Consider the following 16797-nt stretch of genomic DNA (forward strand, 5'->3'; position numbering starts at 1 on the left):
TCCCTACAGGTGGCATCACTTCCTTACTTTCAAGTATGACCAGAGTGTGTGTGTGTGTTTTGCTTGAATTTCTTGAGCAGTGCCTCATAAGGTAACTGCAAGCTTATTTACTTCTGAACATGAGCAATGTGCTTATCTCTTCTAATATCGTGATACCATCGCAGTACTTTCCACCCAAATTCACTCCAATGGTGTCATCATTGAATGGCCAAGAAACATTCCTCGAGGATTCAAGTGGGCAACGATGGAAAGTAAAAGTATCCATTCTGAATGATTCCTTTGTTTTACAAGAGGGCTGGAGTGCATTTGCCTCAGACCATGGGCTAGAACTTGGAGATTTTATAATTTTCAATTACATTATGGGATCACACTTTGAAGTCCATATCTATGATAAGAGTGCATGTGAAAGGCTGGATTTTTCTGAGAGAAGAAATCAAAAGGAAAGGACTGGAAATAACACTCAAAATTTGAACACTGAATATGGTCAATGCCTCCCAAAGGATAAAGGTTCAATGAACGTAAATGTGTCAAGTACCCCTAACCTCGCTGGTGAGGAGATTTGTCAAGGCCAGAGCAAGTTGAAGAATGATGTGTTAAAAGCCAAAATGGTCGCAAAAAATACTTCAACTAATAAAAAAGAGACTGGAGCTGAGAAGATTGTTTCTAAAGCAGAACGCGTTGAAGAATCAAGTGACATGATCAATAGAGAATTAGGGAAGAAACATGAAGATTACGGGGAAACTTTAGTTGACTTGTCTAACTGGGGATTGTCGAAAGCCAACTTGGGCATTGAAGGAAGCAGAAAAACCAGAGCTGGTTCTAAGAGATTGTCTCATCATGCTGGTGCCTCCTTTAGATCCCAAAAAGAAGCTGGCCTGGGTAGCAAAGAGACTAGATAAAGGGTGAGAAAGTACACGAGAGAAAAAGGAATGATGATTTTGACATGAAGAACCAGTTGGTAGATGTTGCTGATAAAAATTCTAGTGAGAAGCATTGGGCTTATATTGTGCTTGATTCATTCCATATGATTAGCTCTTTGATAGCGACTACTGATGAACCTTATCTTGTATGCTTTTCTTTAACCTGACGAGTTCTCCAAATCTGATTTTGCACTACAAACTATTCCCTTGCGATGTTATTTTATATATATATAAAATACCCTGCCTAAGTTACCATGGCCTTATCATAAATGCTGTTATGCTGCCAGTGCTGGTTTGTCGATGCTTTTAAAGAGCTGTTTCTGAATTTTGTCCAGTTGAGGCTACATCACAAGATGTTGCCATTGCAGAATGTCCTTGTCGATCCGAAGTACATTGTTATATGTAATGATAGAAGGTTGCACGCTTTATTTTTTGATTCTTCAGAGCTCTACATGCTTGTAATATCCTGTGCTTTGCTCAGGCTTGAGCAACCTGCTATGTTGTTTTTTTGGCAAATGAGATCTTCATCTATTAAAGAAACACAGAGAAAATGTAAAGTATTTTATTTTATTTTATTTTTATTCTTAATATTATGACATCAAACATGATAAAAGAATGTCTTAAGAAATTATTAATTTGATTTTTCTTTTTCAAGTAAAAAATACTTTAAAAAATAATTTGAAAAGCATAAACAAATAATCCCCGTACTTTCTTTCCTATGTTCACTTTGATTCCTGCTTACCAACTCAAAACTCTTGAGGGTTTCCCCCTACTTTCTCAGCCAGAGCCAGAGCCTTGTAAGTTCTCTCCCCAAACTTTCTTCTTCTTTTTTGACCTTTTGGTCTCTTATTTAACTTTAAGATCATTTCTTTAATTACTTGATTTAGGCAAAAACAATAAAAAATTTATACTTTGAAGAAACCACATTTCAAGGATATTTTTATCGGATTTAGTCTTGGTCCCAACTTGTTTTCCTAGTGGAATCTTAGGTAATGTTTTTTAGATTAATATAAATGTTTGCATCAGTTTGTGCATGTCATAACTATCTTTATAAGTTTTAAAGTTAACAATTATATAAATATTTAATGATCCTAAAATTTATGAGACTTGAACCATTTGAGGAGCAAATTCAAAATTATCATAAAAAATTATGCGTTGATCATCTAAAATTTTATTTTTTTCTATTACTTCTAGAATATATTTGATATTAAAATCTTGGTGATGTAGATTGGATTAAATTATTTTAAACAAGAAATGTATTCTGTCATTATTAACATTTTTCTAACATAATTTCTTTAAAATTATAGTCATTTCAATGTTCTTCACAAATGTAAACAAGCTGATTTATCCCCCATAAGTACGGTGATGAACAATGAACTCCTATATAAAAAAAAAATTATGGTGTGTACAAAACTCCTTCGTTCACAAACCCTCCAATTTCTGCCATTGTGTAGAAAATGCCAGTCGTGCCTGCCTGCCTAGCATATCTTCATAGAATAAGGTTACTAACTATCTTGAAGTACTCATAATTATTGTCACCAGCTCCCCAGTTCCTCGAATCCATGATATCAATGTGACAAGTATAATGCCATATAACATGCTACTAATTTCCTTCATTAACCCATAACATGTGATTGGTAAACCTACTGAACCAAGCTAGAATATTGGCCTCCGTATTTCGCCGGAAATGCATTCTCCGGTCACCAGATTTGTGCTCGAGCAGGCGGTTACCGTCAGGACTGGTCAGGCCCAACAAGGCCAACATCTTGATGGACTTGCAAGCCCAGAAAAGCAATAAAGAGCCCGATACTGGCCACGCAAGCAAGCTGGACTGGTTTTGGTATGATCCTAGCAGGCTTTTCTCTGGACCCAAGAGCTGAAACTACCACAAAAAGGCACAGCCTTGAACCAAGACTATTGCCATTGCAGTCTTGAATGAAATAGGCCCAGAAACATGAAACCCTACCAATTATAAGCTACAAAAGCATTAGGACCCATACCTGGGGCCAAACCCAGAGGCAAATTTGCCAAAATTCCCATAGATATAACCTTATTTCGTATTCAAGGTAATAAATTTTAAATTAATAATAAATATTTAATTTTTTAATTTTAGTTTTTTAATTTTAATATTTTATGTTCCTTTTATTTTAATTTTTTTAATATTAAAAAAATTATTTATGGAATTACCAATTGACTAATTCCCATAGCACATGACCTTATTCTATCCTGAATGTATTGTTAATAATTTTTAAATTAATAATAAATATTTGATTATTTTAATTTAATTTCTTTTAATTTTTTTCTTTTTTTTTTTAATTTTTTCAAATATTAAACAAATTATTTATGGAATTATCGCATTAAAAAGTTTAAAAGAGTTAAAAATATTACATGAAATGCTATTGACCATTACAAATAAAATCATCAATGGATTAAATTATTTATAGAGTTCTAGAGAGTTTAGAAAAAAATTATAAGAAATATTACAAATAATATATAAATCACCGGTAATATAAATAAAATAACTGATATACATGTTAACAAGATTATGCTGGTAAATGTTTTTTATTTGAAGTGTTTTTTATGTAAATTTATTGATAATTATATTTTTAATGAATTGATTGATAAAATAAAAATCACTAAAAATAAGTATTTTTGATGAATAATATATAATTTAATAGTAAATATTTTTTTTTAATAGAATCAGTGTTTAAATACCAACGGACAAAACTGTCCATGACATGCAAAAATTATAGAGTGTGCTGCACTGTGGTTGCACTTTTGCACAAAAAAAAAAAAAAAACCCGATCTACAGTGTAACACAGATTATCTATCTATTACGCACGCTAGTGGGGGTGGGGACTGAGTCGGGAGGGGTCTCGGGAGGTTGCGGTTTTCAAGTTATTAGTATATGATGATTAGGTTTGGAGTAGATTTTATGATGTATCAGATAATGGGATTCTAGCTGAATAGAATACCCAAGCTCCATAATTAGCGTGATTCTGAATTGATGAGTATTTAATCAAATTCATGAGGTGATTGTGTTCTTCAATGATAAAGACAATGATTTAAATTTCCTACTCGTTTCCAAGCTTTGCCGGTGTGCTAAATGACAAGGCAGAATCCGACCTTCAAGAACATTTTCCATCCCGGAACTACTAGGAAGAGGCCAGCTCCGAGCATATTACTGTGCTACATTCAAAGGAAGGGAATACGCCTGCCCAGAGGTTAAAGTTCCACTTCAACTTTTGTTTTAGAACCAATTACTGACAAGATGGCGAAAGATTGCTTCTGTAGATGCAAGAGACTAAACTAAAACATTAGAAACAGGCGACATTCAAAATCATAACTGAAACTCGAGCTCACAAAAAAAAATGTAGAATAACTTGGAATCACACAGCAGACCCTGCATGTCATGAATGAAAACACTCAAACTATATGTTTCTGCTTCAACAAGGACCGAGTGATTGTGAACAATGGATGAATTCTTAGGCATGAGTTAGTCAATATACCAACATTTTTCCAAATCTTTTGGTAGCTGATGTTGAAGCTTCATGTATTGGGAAGCTGTATAGCGTTTATTCTTCTTTTTTGCCTCAGTTTCATGAACTAGTTTCGGTCTCTTCTGCTCCTTCCGCCTTCTGCTCCGCTTCTAATATCACCAACTGAGCACACAGAAAAGAAACGGAAAACATCAGGAAGACCATAAATGTGAATAGATTTATATCTTTTGGCAGACCCCTTCTGCATAAACCCTGGGATAGAATGTCGGAAGGATTACCTCATCAAGAATTGTTTAAGTTCCCTGATCAAGCTTCAGTGAGATCTAAACCATCCTTGCGAGGATCCTGTAATGCAAATGACACATAATGCTGGACAGAAACAAGAACCCCGCTTGTTCACACAAGTGCACGGGAGAGACCGTAAATTAATTTTTAAATCTCCACTTAAATTTTTGTTAGATCCTAGTTCGGGTTTGATAGCGATACAATACTTGTGTTTGGGTCGGGTAATAATAACAAACTCGTGACTGAGTTTCACAACCACACAAGATCCAAACTACTTAGATTTGATCATCATGTTTGGATTTCATATAGTTGCTGCATCCAGGTGTGGATCTGATATTATTTATTAGATCCGAAGAATCCACTTACTTAAGTTTAATAATATTATTAAAATATTATTATATTTTTAATATTTTTTTAAATTATATTATACCACAACGGATGGCATGCTAATATACTAGTCTGTATATATATATATATAGTAAAATTAATAACGTCTCATCCAATAAAATATAATTCAGCTCAAAGAAGAAAAAAGAAAAAGGGAGGCTCTTTATCCATTTCAAGATTTAGAGAGTAGCGAGAGACATGTCATTCAAAATCTAAGCCCAAGCCTCCGGCACTTACTTATTTATTTATTTTTGCTAGGTTTGTTTGGATTTAATTCTGAAAAAAAGCCTCCTAAATTGATGCAGTAGAACAAAATCGAGATAGCTGTAGCAGTAATCTGAAAGCAACTGAGAAAGGAGGAGAACAAATTAAATAAAAAGGAAGACAGGCGAAGAAGATGAAGACGACGAAAGGAGGCAAAGTTATGAACCCTACGGATGCTTATCGAAAGGAACTCCGTAAGAAGGAATTAAAACGGGTAATTAATTATTTCACTTCCAATTGTTTTATAATTATCACTCTTTTTGTTTAGGTTTTAATTTAATCCCTGTCAGAACCGTCAATCGTAATCTTTGCAAAATTTCATTCAATTGCTTTGCTTTTCCACTGAAATCTGCTTCCCTTTTTTTTCCCTTGTTTGGTATAATGATTTTTCTGATTGGATTTGATTTATTTATTTTTATTTGTTTATTATGTTGTGGTAAGTTAAAAAAATTATATTACAAAATTGCTGTCATTTTAGCTTGGAATTTTTAAAATTCTTGCGATTGTGTTTGACACTAACAGAACAAGAAGGAAAGAAAGAAGGTGAGAGAGGTGGGGATTTTGAAGAAGGATCCTGAGGTGATAAAGGATCAGATAGAGAAGTTGGAATTGATGAGTAAGCTTTTTAACTTCTAATTGTTGAATCTTATTTTTTATTACCTGCAGTAGAGTAGTTTATTAGTCATTTCGAATCATTTTTTATTTTTTATTTTTCTTTCCTGAAAGTGACTATAGTAGAATGTATATTTTGTTATTTCTAGTTAATATGGGTTTTTAATTATGGGTTTTATTTTAAATTGTACACCACATAAAATATTAGCAAAGAACATAGGCTGTGTACAAAAGTGGCTGCAAAATTTAATGAAAACAGCCTAGAGAGAAGATGATACCTTTATCTTAATCTTGAATATAGAATGTTAAACTCCTTCTAAGCTATGCTTTGATCTTATATTACGTTAAACATACCGCATTGCTGCTTGCGTAACCAATTGATATTTTATCCTTTGTATTGTTCCCTCTTACACTCCAAAGACTCAAGTACTGTTTCTGGGCTGCTTGGCATGAGCTGCATGAATGGTGTAATGGCAAGCATTGTGTAGTTTGTTAGAGTTTTGAAATTTAATGACCGCACAGCTCATAATATGGTTGTCAATTCCGAGATAGTGACCTAAAGAGTCTGGTTCTCTTAATTAACAAGGTACTGAGTACACAAATTTAGAGGAGAGAGAGGCTACTGGTGAAAAAAGAGAAGAGAGGGAGGGGGCACAATCTTTTCAGCCTTTGTGCTAGTATGTGTATGGCCTCACACATCAAATGTAGAATATCTATCTGTTATGAATTCTCTTGTTCATGAAAGATAATTTTTGGGTTATTATGAACCCCTGAATCTTCTAGTATGTCATTTACTAAAAGTGAGTACAAAAGAGAAGATTCTTACAATATATAGTTTTGAGCCACTCTACGGTTGCATTAGCTTCTATTTGCTATGCATCAGTTTTCAATAACTGCTCTTCATTTTATTGCTCGCTGGTGTGCTCTAGACTATGCTTTTGCTAAATCTAATTTTCAAATGAAGCTTGGTTTGGCAGCCTTTCCATTTGAACTTATTTGTATGCTGTATTGGTGCAGAGGCTGATGGTGCTTTAGACAAAGCAAGAAAACACAAGAAAAGACAACTTCAGGATACTCTTAGCCTTGTTTTGAAGAAGAGAAGGGTAATGATTATAATGCCATATTTTCTGCTCCTCCATTTAATTCTATCTGTTTGTGTATCCAAAAATTAAAACAGTGGTCTGGTAATTCAAGTTTGAAATATTCAAGAATCTGGAAAATAACCTACGTTTGATGCCTGAGCTGCATACACAATCATTGCACCATTCAAGTTAGGTCCATGAATCAGTAGGAGTTTAACATTTCTATCTATATAGACATAAGTAGCATCCGTTATACTAATGTGATAACCATTTTCTGTACTCTCATGGACAGGAATATGAAGATAAAATGAAAGAGAAGGGTGAAACCCCTGTGATGTTCAGGTGAAGTATCCTCTCTTTTCTTATCCATTTCTGCTTTTGTCCATGAACCATTAGGGCTTACACACCTTTCTTCTATTGACAAATTGCACTTTTGTCTTCTGCGGCAGTCATTTGGGCCCTCTTCGAAGGACATCCACAGAAGAAGAAGAACGGGCCAAGCATCCAAAGCCTGAAGTATGCCTGGCTGGCTTTATTTTGCTTTTGTGAATTAGTGCTATTTGGCCTCATAATTACTTACCAAACATTTGTTGTTGCAGGACTCTGTATACTATCACCCTACTCTGAATCCTACTGGAGCCCCACCACCTGGAAAGCCTCCCATGTATAAATCATCTATAGGTCTGTACCCTTCCTTTTATTTTTCAGGTTTAAGATATGCTGTTGGAATTATGTGGTGTTTCTAACTTTGCTTTTAACTTTGACCTACAGGGCCCCGAATACCTTTATCCGGTGCTTCATCCTCTGCAACTGAATCAGAGGATGTTGCTTTAAAAATACCTCCTCCTTTGCCAGAGAGCGGTGAATTAGGCCTTGGTGATAGCTCTGTTATACCTGCTTCATTGCCCCTACCTCCTCTACCTCCGATGCCACCAAAGCCTGCAGATTCAAGCTTGGGCATGTCATTGCCTCCACCCCCCTTACCTCCCCCTCCTCCAGGTCCTCCACCAAAAGACCAAGTATTGAGTCACACACCTCTTCCTCCACCTCCACCCCTCCAACAGTCTGCTCAGCCGCCACCACCTGGCACAAATGAAAGCGAGAGGGAGACCAACATATCGGCATTGTTAGATGAATCATCCTCCAATGATACTGTTCAGGTGAACTCTTTACCTTCTTTATGCATGCTGTTGAAAGCAGGACAGAACTGTTAGACATTGTACACTAATTGACTAAAAAATAAAATAAAAATGATTTGTCTTGGTGGACGGGAAAAGCATATGCATGTGCTTGGTAGTCTAGCACCAAGAAAAGGCTCATGTACCCTGCCCGAATCTCAAAAACTTGGTCCATTCAGCTCAAACCAATCTAAAGATATGAAATGAATGTTCTTGTACACTAGTGTGAAATCAACTCGTCTAGTTGTGAACTATTTAGTATTTACAAGCAGAGTTTTTAAATTTGCCTCACTGTTCTAAACTGAACCAGTCTCTGATTTCTCAAATACCTTTCTAGAAGCTTTCCATTCTAATCTTTTAGATAGAGAAATTGTTGTCAAATATTAATATGAAAGATAATTGTGGTTAATGTGACATCTCATTGCTCTAATATAGGTACCTGCTTCACTCCCTCCACCTCCTCCAATTGCAATTCCACTTAAGTCAGCTACTAATCAGACTGAAGACACTTCATTTGAAGCTGATGCCAATACCACAGCAACTATGGATAACCCTAAAATGGTTCCCCCACCACCTCCTCCTAGGCAACAGCCTCGAGCACCTGGACCAGCCTTGATCCCAGCTTTACAGCCTGATGTATTACCCCCTGGAATATTGCGTTTCCCTCCACCTCCACCTCCACCTCCACCAAATATGCGGCCACCATTATCAACCCCTGGAATTCCCAACCAAATGGCTCCTCCAGGGGTGACGGTCCCATTTATTCCCAGACCTCCTTATGGTCCTCCACCTGGACCTCCTCCAATGATGAGACCACCCCTTCCACCTGGTCCTCCTCCTTTACAAGAAGATGCTGCAAGTAGGCCACCTGTTCCTCAGAAACCATCATATGTAAAATCTGCTGCATCCACTGTTGTTAAAAGGCTGCTAGCACAGCACACTCCAGAACTTACAGCTATGGTGAGTTTGGCTTTTCCTATCAGTCCTCTTCTTTTTACTTCCAATTTAAAAACTACGCTGCTCTGCCTTCTCAGTGTACTACACTATAGAAGAAAGAATTATATGGTTGAAATTTCTCCCTTTTTTTTTTGTGCAAAAGTGCAACCACAGTGCAGCACACTCTATAATGAGTTTGATTCTTCATCGCTTGTCTACTGTTAGAGCATCAATAGTTATTAGGTTTCTACTCTGAGGCAACTACCTGATGTGATTACTGACCAGTAACTATGATTTGTGGATGCTGAACATTCATCCCTACAATCCTGGATTGCTGTGCTAGTATAACTTGACAAGAAGCCAGTAAATGGATTGAGTGATAAGGCATATCTTGAAGGAAAAAAAAGCCAACACCAGTCATTATTGAATAGTCCAATGAATGCTAATCGTTCTACCTGGGAATTTCATGAAGGGGTGCATGCACCCTGCTTGTGTTAGCTTGTAGCGGTTAGTTAGAATTAGCTAGAATATTGCCACATAATTGCCTGGTTTATCTTTCTGCATTGAAACAATTTTATATTTCTCTGGAAGAGCAAGCCTTCATGTGCGTTACAATTCCAGTTTCATTAAATTATTTTAGAGTCAAGCCTAACTTCTGGTCTTCTTTCAGGTTCCTGCCTCAGTTCGAGTGAGGAGAGAGGCTGTCATCCCTAAACCAAAACCAAAAGCTGGAACCTCAAATACAGCAGTAGCTACCAGGCCAACAGCTCCAATCACTGTGAAGCCGGAGTCTACTAACTCATCATCAGCTCCAAAGTCTCAGAGTATTGATGACTCATATATTGCCTTTTTAGAAGACATGAAAACCCTTGGTGCTCTCGATGGTTAATATCATTATAGCTGGTGACGGGGGCAAAGATAAGGCAAGCCGTGCTTGAAATCAAAGTGAACAAATGTGTACAGGCTACTGTGGTGGATCCAGGGATTGAGCAGAAATATTTGGTATTGCCAATGTCCTAGGTTCCATTATCACTGTTCTGTCTGGACCCTCTCACTGTATCATCAATGCTCTGTTTAACAATTTCAAAAAATATTAAAACATCTCGATTATCGAGGCTGGGGTAAGTCTGGCCATTGTTTCTGGAACGTAGATATGTTGACTTGGATCAAGCTGGAAACTGTACTGGATTGAAGATTAGTATTTCCTTTCTCATCTCATTTGTAGCTTAGTGATTTTCAACATCTGTAAGAGATGTTTTTAAATTATACAACACCTTTTCATTGATAAATGAGTTGCTGAACATTGGTGCTGCCTGTTCTGCTTGTTTTATGTTCTTCATGTCCCAGGTTACACGCAAAGATTTCACCAAAATTGGACAGTTGATGCTGTTTATTGGATCCAACGAAAATAATTTGATTGTGATAAATTACACTGCTTGGTTCCCTCTCAAAAAATTGAATGGTAATGGATTGCCTTTCCATTTCTTATGATGTAGTGTAATTTGGCTAGCTAACAAGATGACTCCAGTCTCGCTGAAATAAGATAGTTGTATATTGTAAGAGATGCTTCTTGGGTACTTGATAGGATGAATTATTTTTCAACATTTTTGTGATTCAAATCTGGAATCCTTATTCCTTGTCCTATTTTCATTCTATTCTCTGTCCCTTGCGTATCAAATGTAAACTTCATGGATAACACAGGATGTATTTTTTTTAGGGTAAATTGTGTTCTTCCTCCAAAAGCACGAGGAGTGAAGGGCTAATAAGATGTAAACTGTGGGTTTGAACCTCAGAGGACTCTCACATGCTATCCTTATACTGAATCTTCCCCTCCAAACAGGTTTGATGCAAGCTAAAATTACAGGTCTTGCTTGTTTGTTTTTATGTTTTTAAAATATTTTTAAAAAAAATTATTTTTTTATTTCTTTACTTTAAATTAATGTTTTTTTTATTTTTTATTATTATTTTGATGTACTAATGTAATAAATAATTTTTTTAAAATAAAAAATATTATTTTTATATATTTTCAAATTAAAAATACTTTAAAAAATAATTATAATTACATTTCTAATCATGTTATTGATCTCTCATAACAACATGGAACATGCTATATATTACATGGGGTACACGTGTTAATTTATTTATTTTTAATCATTAAAAAAATATAAATAATTTTTTTAAAAAAAACTAATATACAAGTCATTTACTCGAATGAATTTAATAAATTTAGTTAAGTTAATAACATGATTAAAAAGAAAATTATCAACAACAAATAAAATAATTATAATCATACCTTGAAGATTATTATTGAAATTTATTTTTGAGAATAATTAAATCATTTTATTATTCTAAACAAAATAAAATAACATAAAAGCTTCTAGATGATAGTTTTAAGAATTTTATTATTAAAGGTAGATTAATAAGTTTACTATGTTAAATAAAAAAGATAATCATACCTTCAATTAATCTTATAATAATAATGACTTGTGCAAAAATATAAAAATACCCCCCTAACACCATCCCTAACATCAAGGTTATTGATTTTGATAAAATGATAATTATATTATTACAATAAATAATAAAATATTTCTATTATTATTGTGTTTTTCCTTTTATTTTAGCTTTTTTTTATATATATATTCATGACAATGTATAGATTCTTATAATTGTCATATCAATATATTTATTAATATATTTTATATTGAATCAAGAACTAGTTTAATGACGTTGTGACTTAGATTAAATTTTTTTAAATATAAAAAATTATTTATGCTGTAGAAATTTTTTAATATTATTTTTAATCTCAACCCAGTAAATCAATCTTGAAACTTTATTACAGACCTCGGTTTCAATTTTTTTTTTTTTTTTTTGTGATGCCCACACTAGCTTAAGGAAAATATTTTTTCTTTTTTTCCTGTGGTAAGGTAATGCTTTTTGTCTACAGAAGAAGTTTAAACTTGGCGACAACCTCAAAACTGTAGGATCATAAAGTATCATACAATTGTTCTATGTTATCATCCATAAGACGACTAAGATCATCATACATTCATGCCAGCTTGCCGGTATCTACTCTTAAGATTAACCTGTAAATTATCTTTTGGATGCCAGAGGGTGAAAGGTTTTATGCTTAGCTGTTTACTTGCACAATCTTTTTATCTGTGCGGAAGAAAACAAGCGTATTCTACTCTGGCTATTTCAATACTGACTACGATGTTGATCCCCCTTTCAGTCTTACTGTTTATTTGCATCAAAGGTACGATGCTTTGTTCTTGAAATCTTTCTCACTATTTATTGACTTTATGCAACATTCTCATGAACATTTTATCCATCTACGGTGAAATTAGCAAGGGCGAAGCCGTTGTAGCTGATGGTAATTTGTTTTTTCAATTCGAAGTTTCCTGTGTTAATTTTTATGGCTTATGTTTCCATAGTTAAATCATGACTAAGATAATGATATCGTTGACTGTCAATCAGCTACGATCAAGTTGCAATTCATAGGGTTATGCTATATTTGAAAACTCGCTGCATCAATCAGCTACTATGAAGTTGCATCTTACTACGAGAAGAATGGGACGAACAGGAATCAAAATCTGTTGAAGAAATGGAGGGTGAGAAGAGGAAGAAGAATGATTTAAAAGATTTATTGACTCTGAAGGTACAATGGAGAAATGAATTCCATAAGAATATCTGCAGGAAGCTAAAACTCACATGAATTTCCGTCAAGATTCTTGGTGTGGTATCTATTATCCATGATAGAGGCATCTGTTGAAGAAAACATTAAGTCCATACAACTTGCTGTTCAAATTGATCAACCATATATTGGCCTTCTTCTTCGTTTTCAAATTGCATCCTACACAGAATGCCAGGAATTTGAACATGCTTTGTATCATTTTCCTCCCCTAATAATTTATGTTAATACAGTTTAGACAGTCTCTTCAATCCACTGTTTTGAAAATTCCATGGCATGTTCACAATTGAGATTAGTTGCTCAATGGAGGTTCTTTTTTTAGAAATGAAAGGTCATGCCATGTTTCACAGCCATCAAACCCTCCCTTTTGAGTTGTAGGAGTATCCTAGGAGCAAGTAACCAGCTTTAAAAATGACTACATTACCAATTTCTGCTATAAACAGTGTAAATCCTTAATTCTTGACTGGGAGATTAAATTTATCAGTTCGCATATCAACTGATAAATTAGATGCAAACGCAAATTTCAATTGCAAAACTATCTAAATTCCTGTTTACTTTAGACACCTGATCAGCTGTTTTGCGCAACTATTAGCAGCGCAAGTGAAATCATCTCGATTGATGTATTTAAATGCTCATCCCAACAGCGTACCCTGCTGTATCGGAGTTGTAGCTTGTCTTGAACTATTTTCTTGCAAAAGCTTCCAAACCTAACAATTTGCTTTTCTGGTGTCTCGAGAAAGGAACCAGACCATGAATATCTGATTGTTCTTTTCTCAGTTGAAAAGATATTCCCCTGAGGCTGCTTCTATCTCACCACCATGTTTTATCTACTTCTGGGATATACAGAAGTTGAGGTATCTTTCTCAATAACAAATATGCACCAGAAACTCAAAGCAATATACCATACCCCACAAGTGTTTTGTACCTCATTTGCCTTTTATTGCCCACTACACAACAGTGCCAAGAATGAAGGAACTGCTTGTGGTAAAAAATGCCGGTCAGCTAAGGCCATCTTCAATAGATCCACTATCAACAAGTTCCAGGTTCTGCAAGGAGATGCAATTCTAGGGATCTATGACCCTAAATGCAAGGGATATCAATTCATTTGATAACAGAAAACCATCTGGATCACTGAGCCGGATATAAGATAACCCCTTTGCTATCTCATCTTCGTTCAAAAACAAGGTGTTGAATTCATCTGCAGTCATGGCTCTTCGCTTGTCATCCAAGCAAACCACATGCCCGCTCTCGATGTAGGGTTGATAGACCTTGCAAAGAGAATGAACAAGTGATCCACCAAATGCTTCAGCAAAAGACCTCAAATCGAGGCCTCTTGCAGTTCTAAGTGAGAGCATCACTATATCCACAGCCAAGTCTTTGGCATCAACAAGATTATTCCCAAAATAACTTACCACTCTGTTCTCCAAATTCTCTACATAACCCATGTACTCTTTCATCTTCCTTGGCCTAGAAAATCTCAATCCATTGAGATAACTAGCAGAACCAAGGCCAAAACCATAGAAGGGTTTGTTCTTCCAGTATGTATAATTGTGCTTGCATTCATACCCGTCTTCACAATAACTGCTAATTTCATAATGTCTGTAACCCACATCAGTAAGCATCCTGGAAGCCATTCTATAAAACTCAGCAGATTGTGTTTCGCATGGCAAAGGAAACTCCCCTGGCGTGTACCTAACAAAATACTTGCAAGATCAATCTCAAAACTGAAAAGAAAGAAAAGAAAGGAAAAACTCCTGTTTCCCACCATGAATTCTGTTACTTACAATGCTCCAAATTTCGTGCCTTGTTCAACCTGCAGATCATAAACAGACACATGCTTAGGCCTCGCTTCGATGGTGAGCCTCAAACTCTCCTCCCACATTTGTGGAGTCTGGAGAGGCAGTGAAGAGATAAGATCAACACTCCAGTTCTCCACCCCACATGACCCCAAAATCTCAATTGCCTCATAAACCTCCTTAACCCCATGTGCCCTCCCACAAGATTTTAGCAACTCCTCCTGAAAAGCCTGAACTCCTAAAGACACTCTATTCACACCCATCCCCATCAAGTCCTTAACTTTCCTACCATCAAAGGTCCCAGGATCCATTTCCATAGATATCTCAGCACCCTCACAAACTCCAAATTTCACCCTCAACGTATCCAATATCGACAAAACCATCCTTGGGGACACCAAAGAAGGAGTCCCACCACCAAAAAACACAGTTTCAAGTGGCGGAATGGTATCAAAATCCGACCTTGTTGAGACTATCTCACGTTGAAGTAATTCAATATAGTTAGAGATTCTCGGGTCGTTGTCGGTTGGGTTTGTGGTGCCAAGAGCAACAATTGGAAAGTCACAGTAGTGGCAGCGTTTGCGGCAGAAAGGGAGGTGAATGTAAGCTGAAGTTGGAGGGTGGTTGTGTTGATGAAGTGGTGATGGTGGTGGTGTGGTAAGCGAGGCATTTTGGTGAATAGGTTGTGGGCTTTGTGTGTAGGTGTTGGTGATGATCTTCAGCCATGGAAGTTTTGTAGGGAGCCTTTTGGATTTGGTTGGAAATGTTGAGAGAATTGGAACGAAGGTTGATTTTAGCATGGTTGGGTTGGGCTCTTGTCAACGGTGCTGGCCGGCGAGAGAAAATCAGAGAGTTGCTATGGTATGACTTCAGTTTAGTTCGTTTCTGGCCGTTAAAACTATGTCCGATGAAGATGCCTTCCTGTCACTCGGATCTCGTATCTTCTTTTTTTGTATCCATGCTAGTCCGGTGACCCGCACTAGATTGCAAATTCAATATTAAATTAGTTTTTAATAAAGAAAAATCAATCCATACAAATATAATTTTTTTTATAAAATATAAAAATTTAATATTTAAAGATAAATTACAAATTTTTATTTCACAATATTGATATTTAATTCATCACCAAAATATCCCTTTACATTTTATACATGAGAGAAAGTACAAATAAAAATAAATCTCAATGTACAAAAACATATTATTATAATTTAAAAGGATAAAATTACAATTAAAAAATTTCAATAACCAAAATGAAAAATAAGTTACGCTTCGAATTATGTTTTTGTTGCTTCACAATTTCTTATTTATGTCTTGTATATAACAAAAATGATATGACAATCTAACTAATAAACTTATAATTCAATTAATCTAATCAGTAATCACTATTCAAAAGGACTACTAAAAAAACATACACAAGTTTATGAAGATTTTTTGGTATTATTATCAAACCCAAAAATAAATATAATTTTTTTGAAAAATAAAATTATTAAGATAATTTCTTAAATACAAGATAGTTGTTGAATACAAGATCTCTAGCTAGAATCATTATTTATACTAAAAGAAATATTTTATAATGGTTAAAATATGTTATTAAAATAGTATGTTTATGTTTTTTTATTGAAATTTAAAAGAATCATAAATATAATAAAATCATATTCAAAATATATTTGGAAATTTTCAAAATAAAAAAACAATTTGAATGAACAATTTATTCTTGGTATTATTATTATTATTATTAGATACATAATAATTGAAAAAAATATTATAATTCAAATATAAATTTATAATAGCATTTAAAATTCATGTTAAAATTGAGGAGTAATTCAATTTAATAAATATTTTTTAGAGCGTAAAAAAAAAATTAAAAGAGTCAAGACTAGTACTTGGCTAACCAATAACAGTTCATACTTGTGCAAACCTAGAAGGTAGGTCTGCATTGGCCTATTTAATATTTTTATTTACTCCCTATTTTTTAAAATATATATATATATATATATATAAATGATAAATTATTTATTGTTCATGTTCTTAGATATTGAATGGTTTGTTTGTTGGTTTGTTTGGTGTTGTAATTGTTGTGACTTAAAAAAACAATTTAATAAAAAATAGTTTTTGTGAGATTTGTTTTTAATTTTGATGTATTTAATTAAAA

At 34.7% G+C, this 16797-nt stretch overlaps 3 protein-coding genes and 1 long non-coding RNA gene across 9 annotated transcripts in view; 3 read left to right on the top strand and 1 right to left on the bottom strand.

Annotated features, from left to right (window-relative positions):
- LOC105136684 (B3 domain-containing protein Os02g0598200-like) overlaps positions 1–1354 on the top strand; it is a 3480-nt gene extending 2126 nt beyond the window's left edge. For 3 of the 6 annotated variants that reach the window (XM_011042119.1, XM_011042121.1, XM_011042120.1), the window contains one exon: positions 165–1354. In XM_011042119.1, coding sequence (XP_011040421.1) covers positions 165–899 — 735 coding nt within the window. In that variant the 3' untranslated portion in view covers positions 900–1354. The remainder of the gene's footprint in view (positions 1–164) is intronic. The other 3 variants (XM_011042118.1, XM_011042117.1, XM_011042116.1) reach the window with 1 other exon arrangement.
- Positions 1355–5194: 3840 nt separating this feature from the next.
- LOC105136685 (formin-like protein 5) lies at positions 5195–10478 on the top strand. The gene is made up of 9 exons (XM_011042122.1): positions 5195–5570; positions 5879–5972; positions 6986–7071; positions 7343–7392; positions 7500–7566; positions 7650–7731; positions 7822–8210; positions 8664–9188; positions 9835–10478. The coding sequence occupies exons 1-9, from the start codon at positions 5490–5492 to the stop codon at positions 10051–10053; spliced, it is 1593 nt and encodes a 530-aa protein (XP_011040424.1). The 5' UTR covers positions 5195–5489; the 3' UTR covers positions 10054–10478.
- A 1758-nt stretch (positions 10479–12236) lies between these two features.
- Positions 12237–13122, top strand: LOC105136686 (uncharacterized). Its single transcript, XR_844398.1, has 2 exons — positions 12237–12534; positions 12639–13122. It is a non-coding gene; the product is annotated as an uncharacterized LOC105136686 (long non-coding RNA).
- Positions 13123–13447: 325 nt separating this feature from the next.
- LOC105136687 (Radical SAM superfamily protein) lies at positions 13448–15600 on the bottom strand. Its single transcript, XM_011042123.1, has 2 exons — positions 14637–15600; positions 13448–14544 (listed from the first exon to the last, which is right to left on the bottom strand). The coding sequence occupies exons 1-2, from the start codon at positions 15443–15445 to the stop codon at positions 13917–13919; spliced, it is 1437 nt and encodes a 478-aa protein (XP_011040425.1). The 5' UTR covers positions 15446–15600; the 3' UTR covers positions 13448–13916.
- Positions 15601–16797: the final 1197 nt, after the last annotated feature.

The sequence above is a fragment of the Populus euphratica genome, unplaced genomic scaffold (assembly GCF_000495115.2).
Source record: "Populus euphratica unplaced genomic scaffold, PopEup_1.0 scaffold60.1, whole genome shotgun sequence".
NCBI lineage: Eukaryota > Viridiplantae > Streptophyta > Magnoliopsida > Malpighiales > Salicaceae > Populus > Populus euphratica.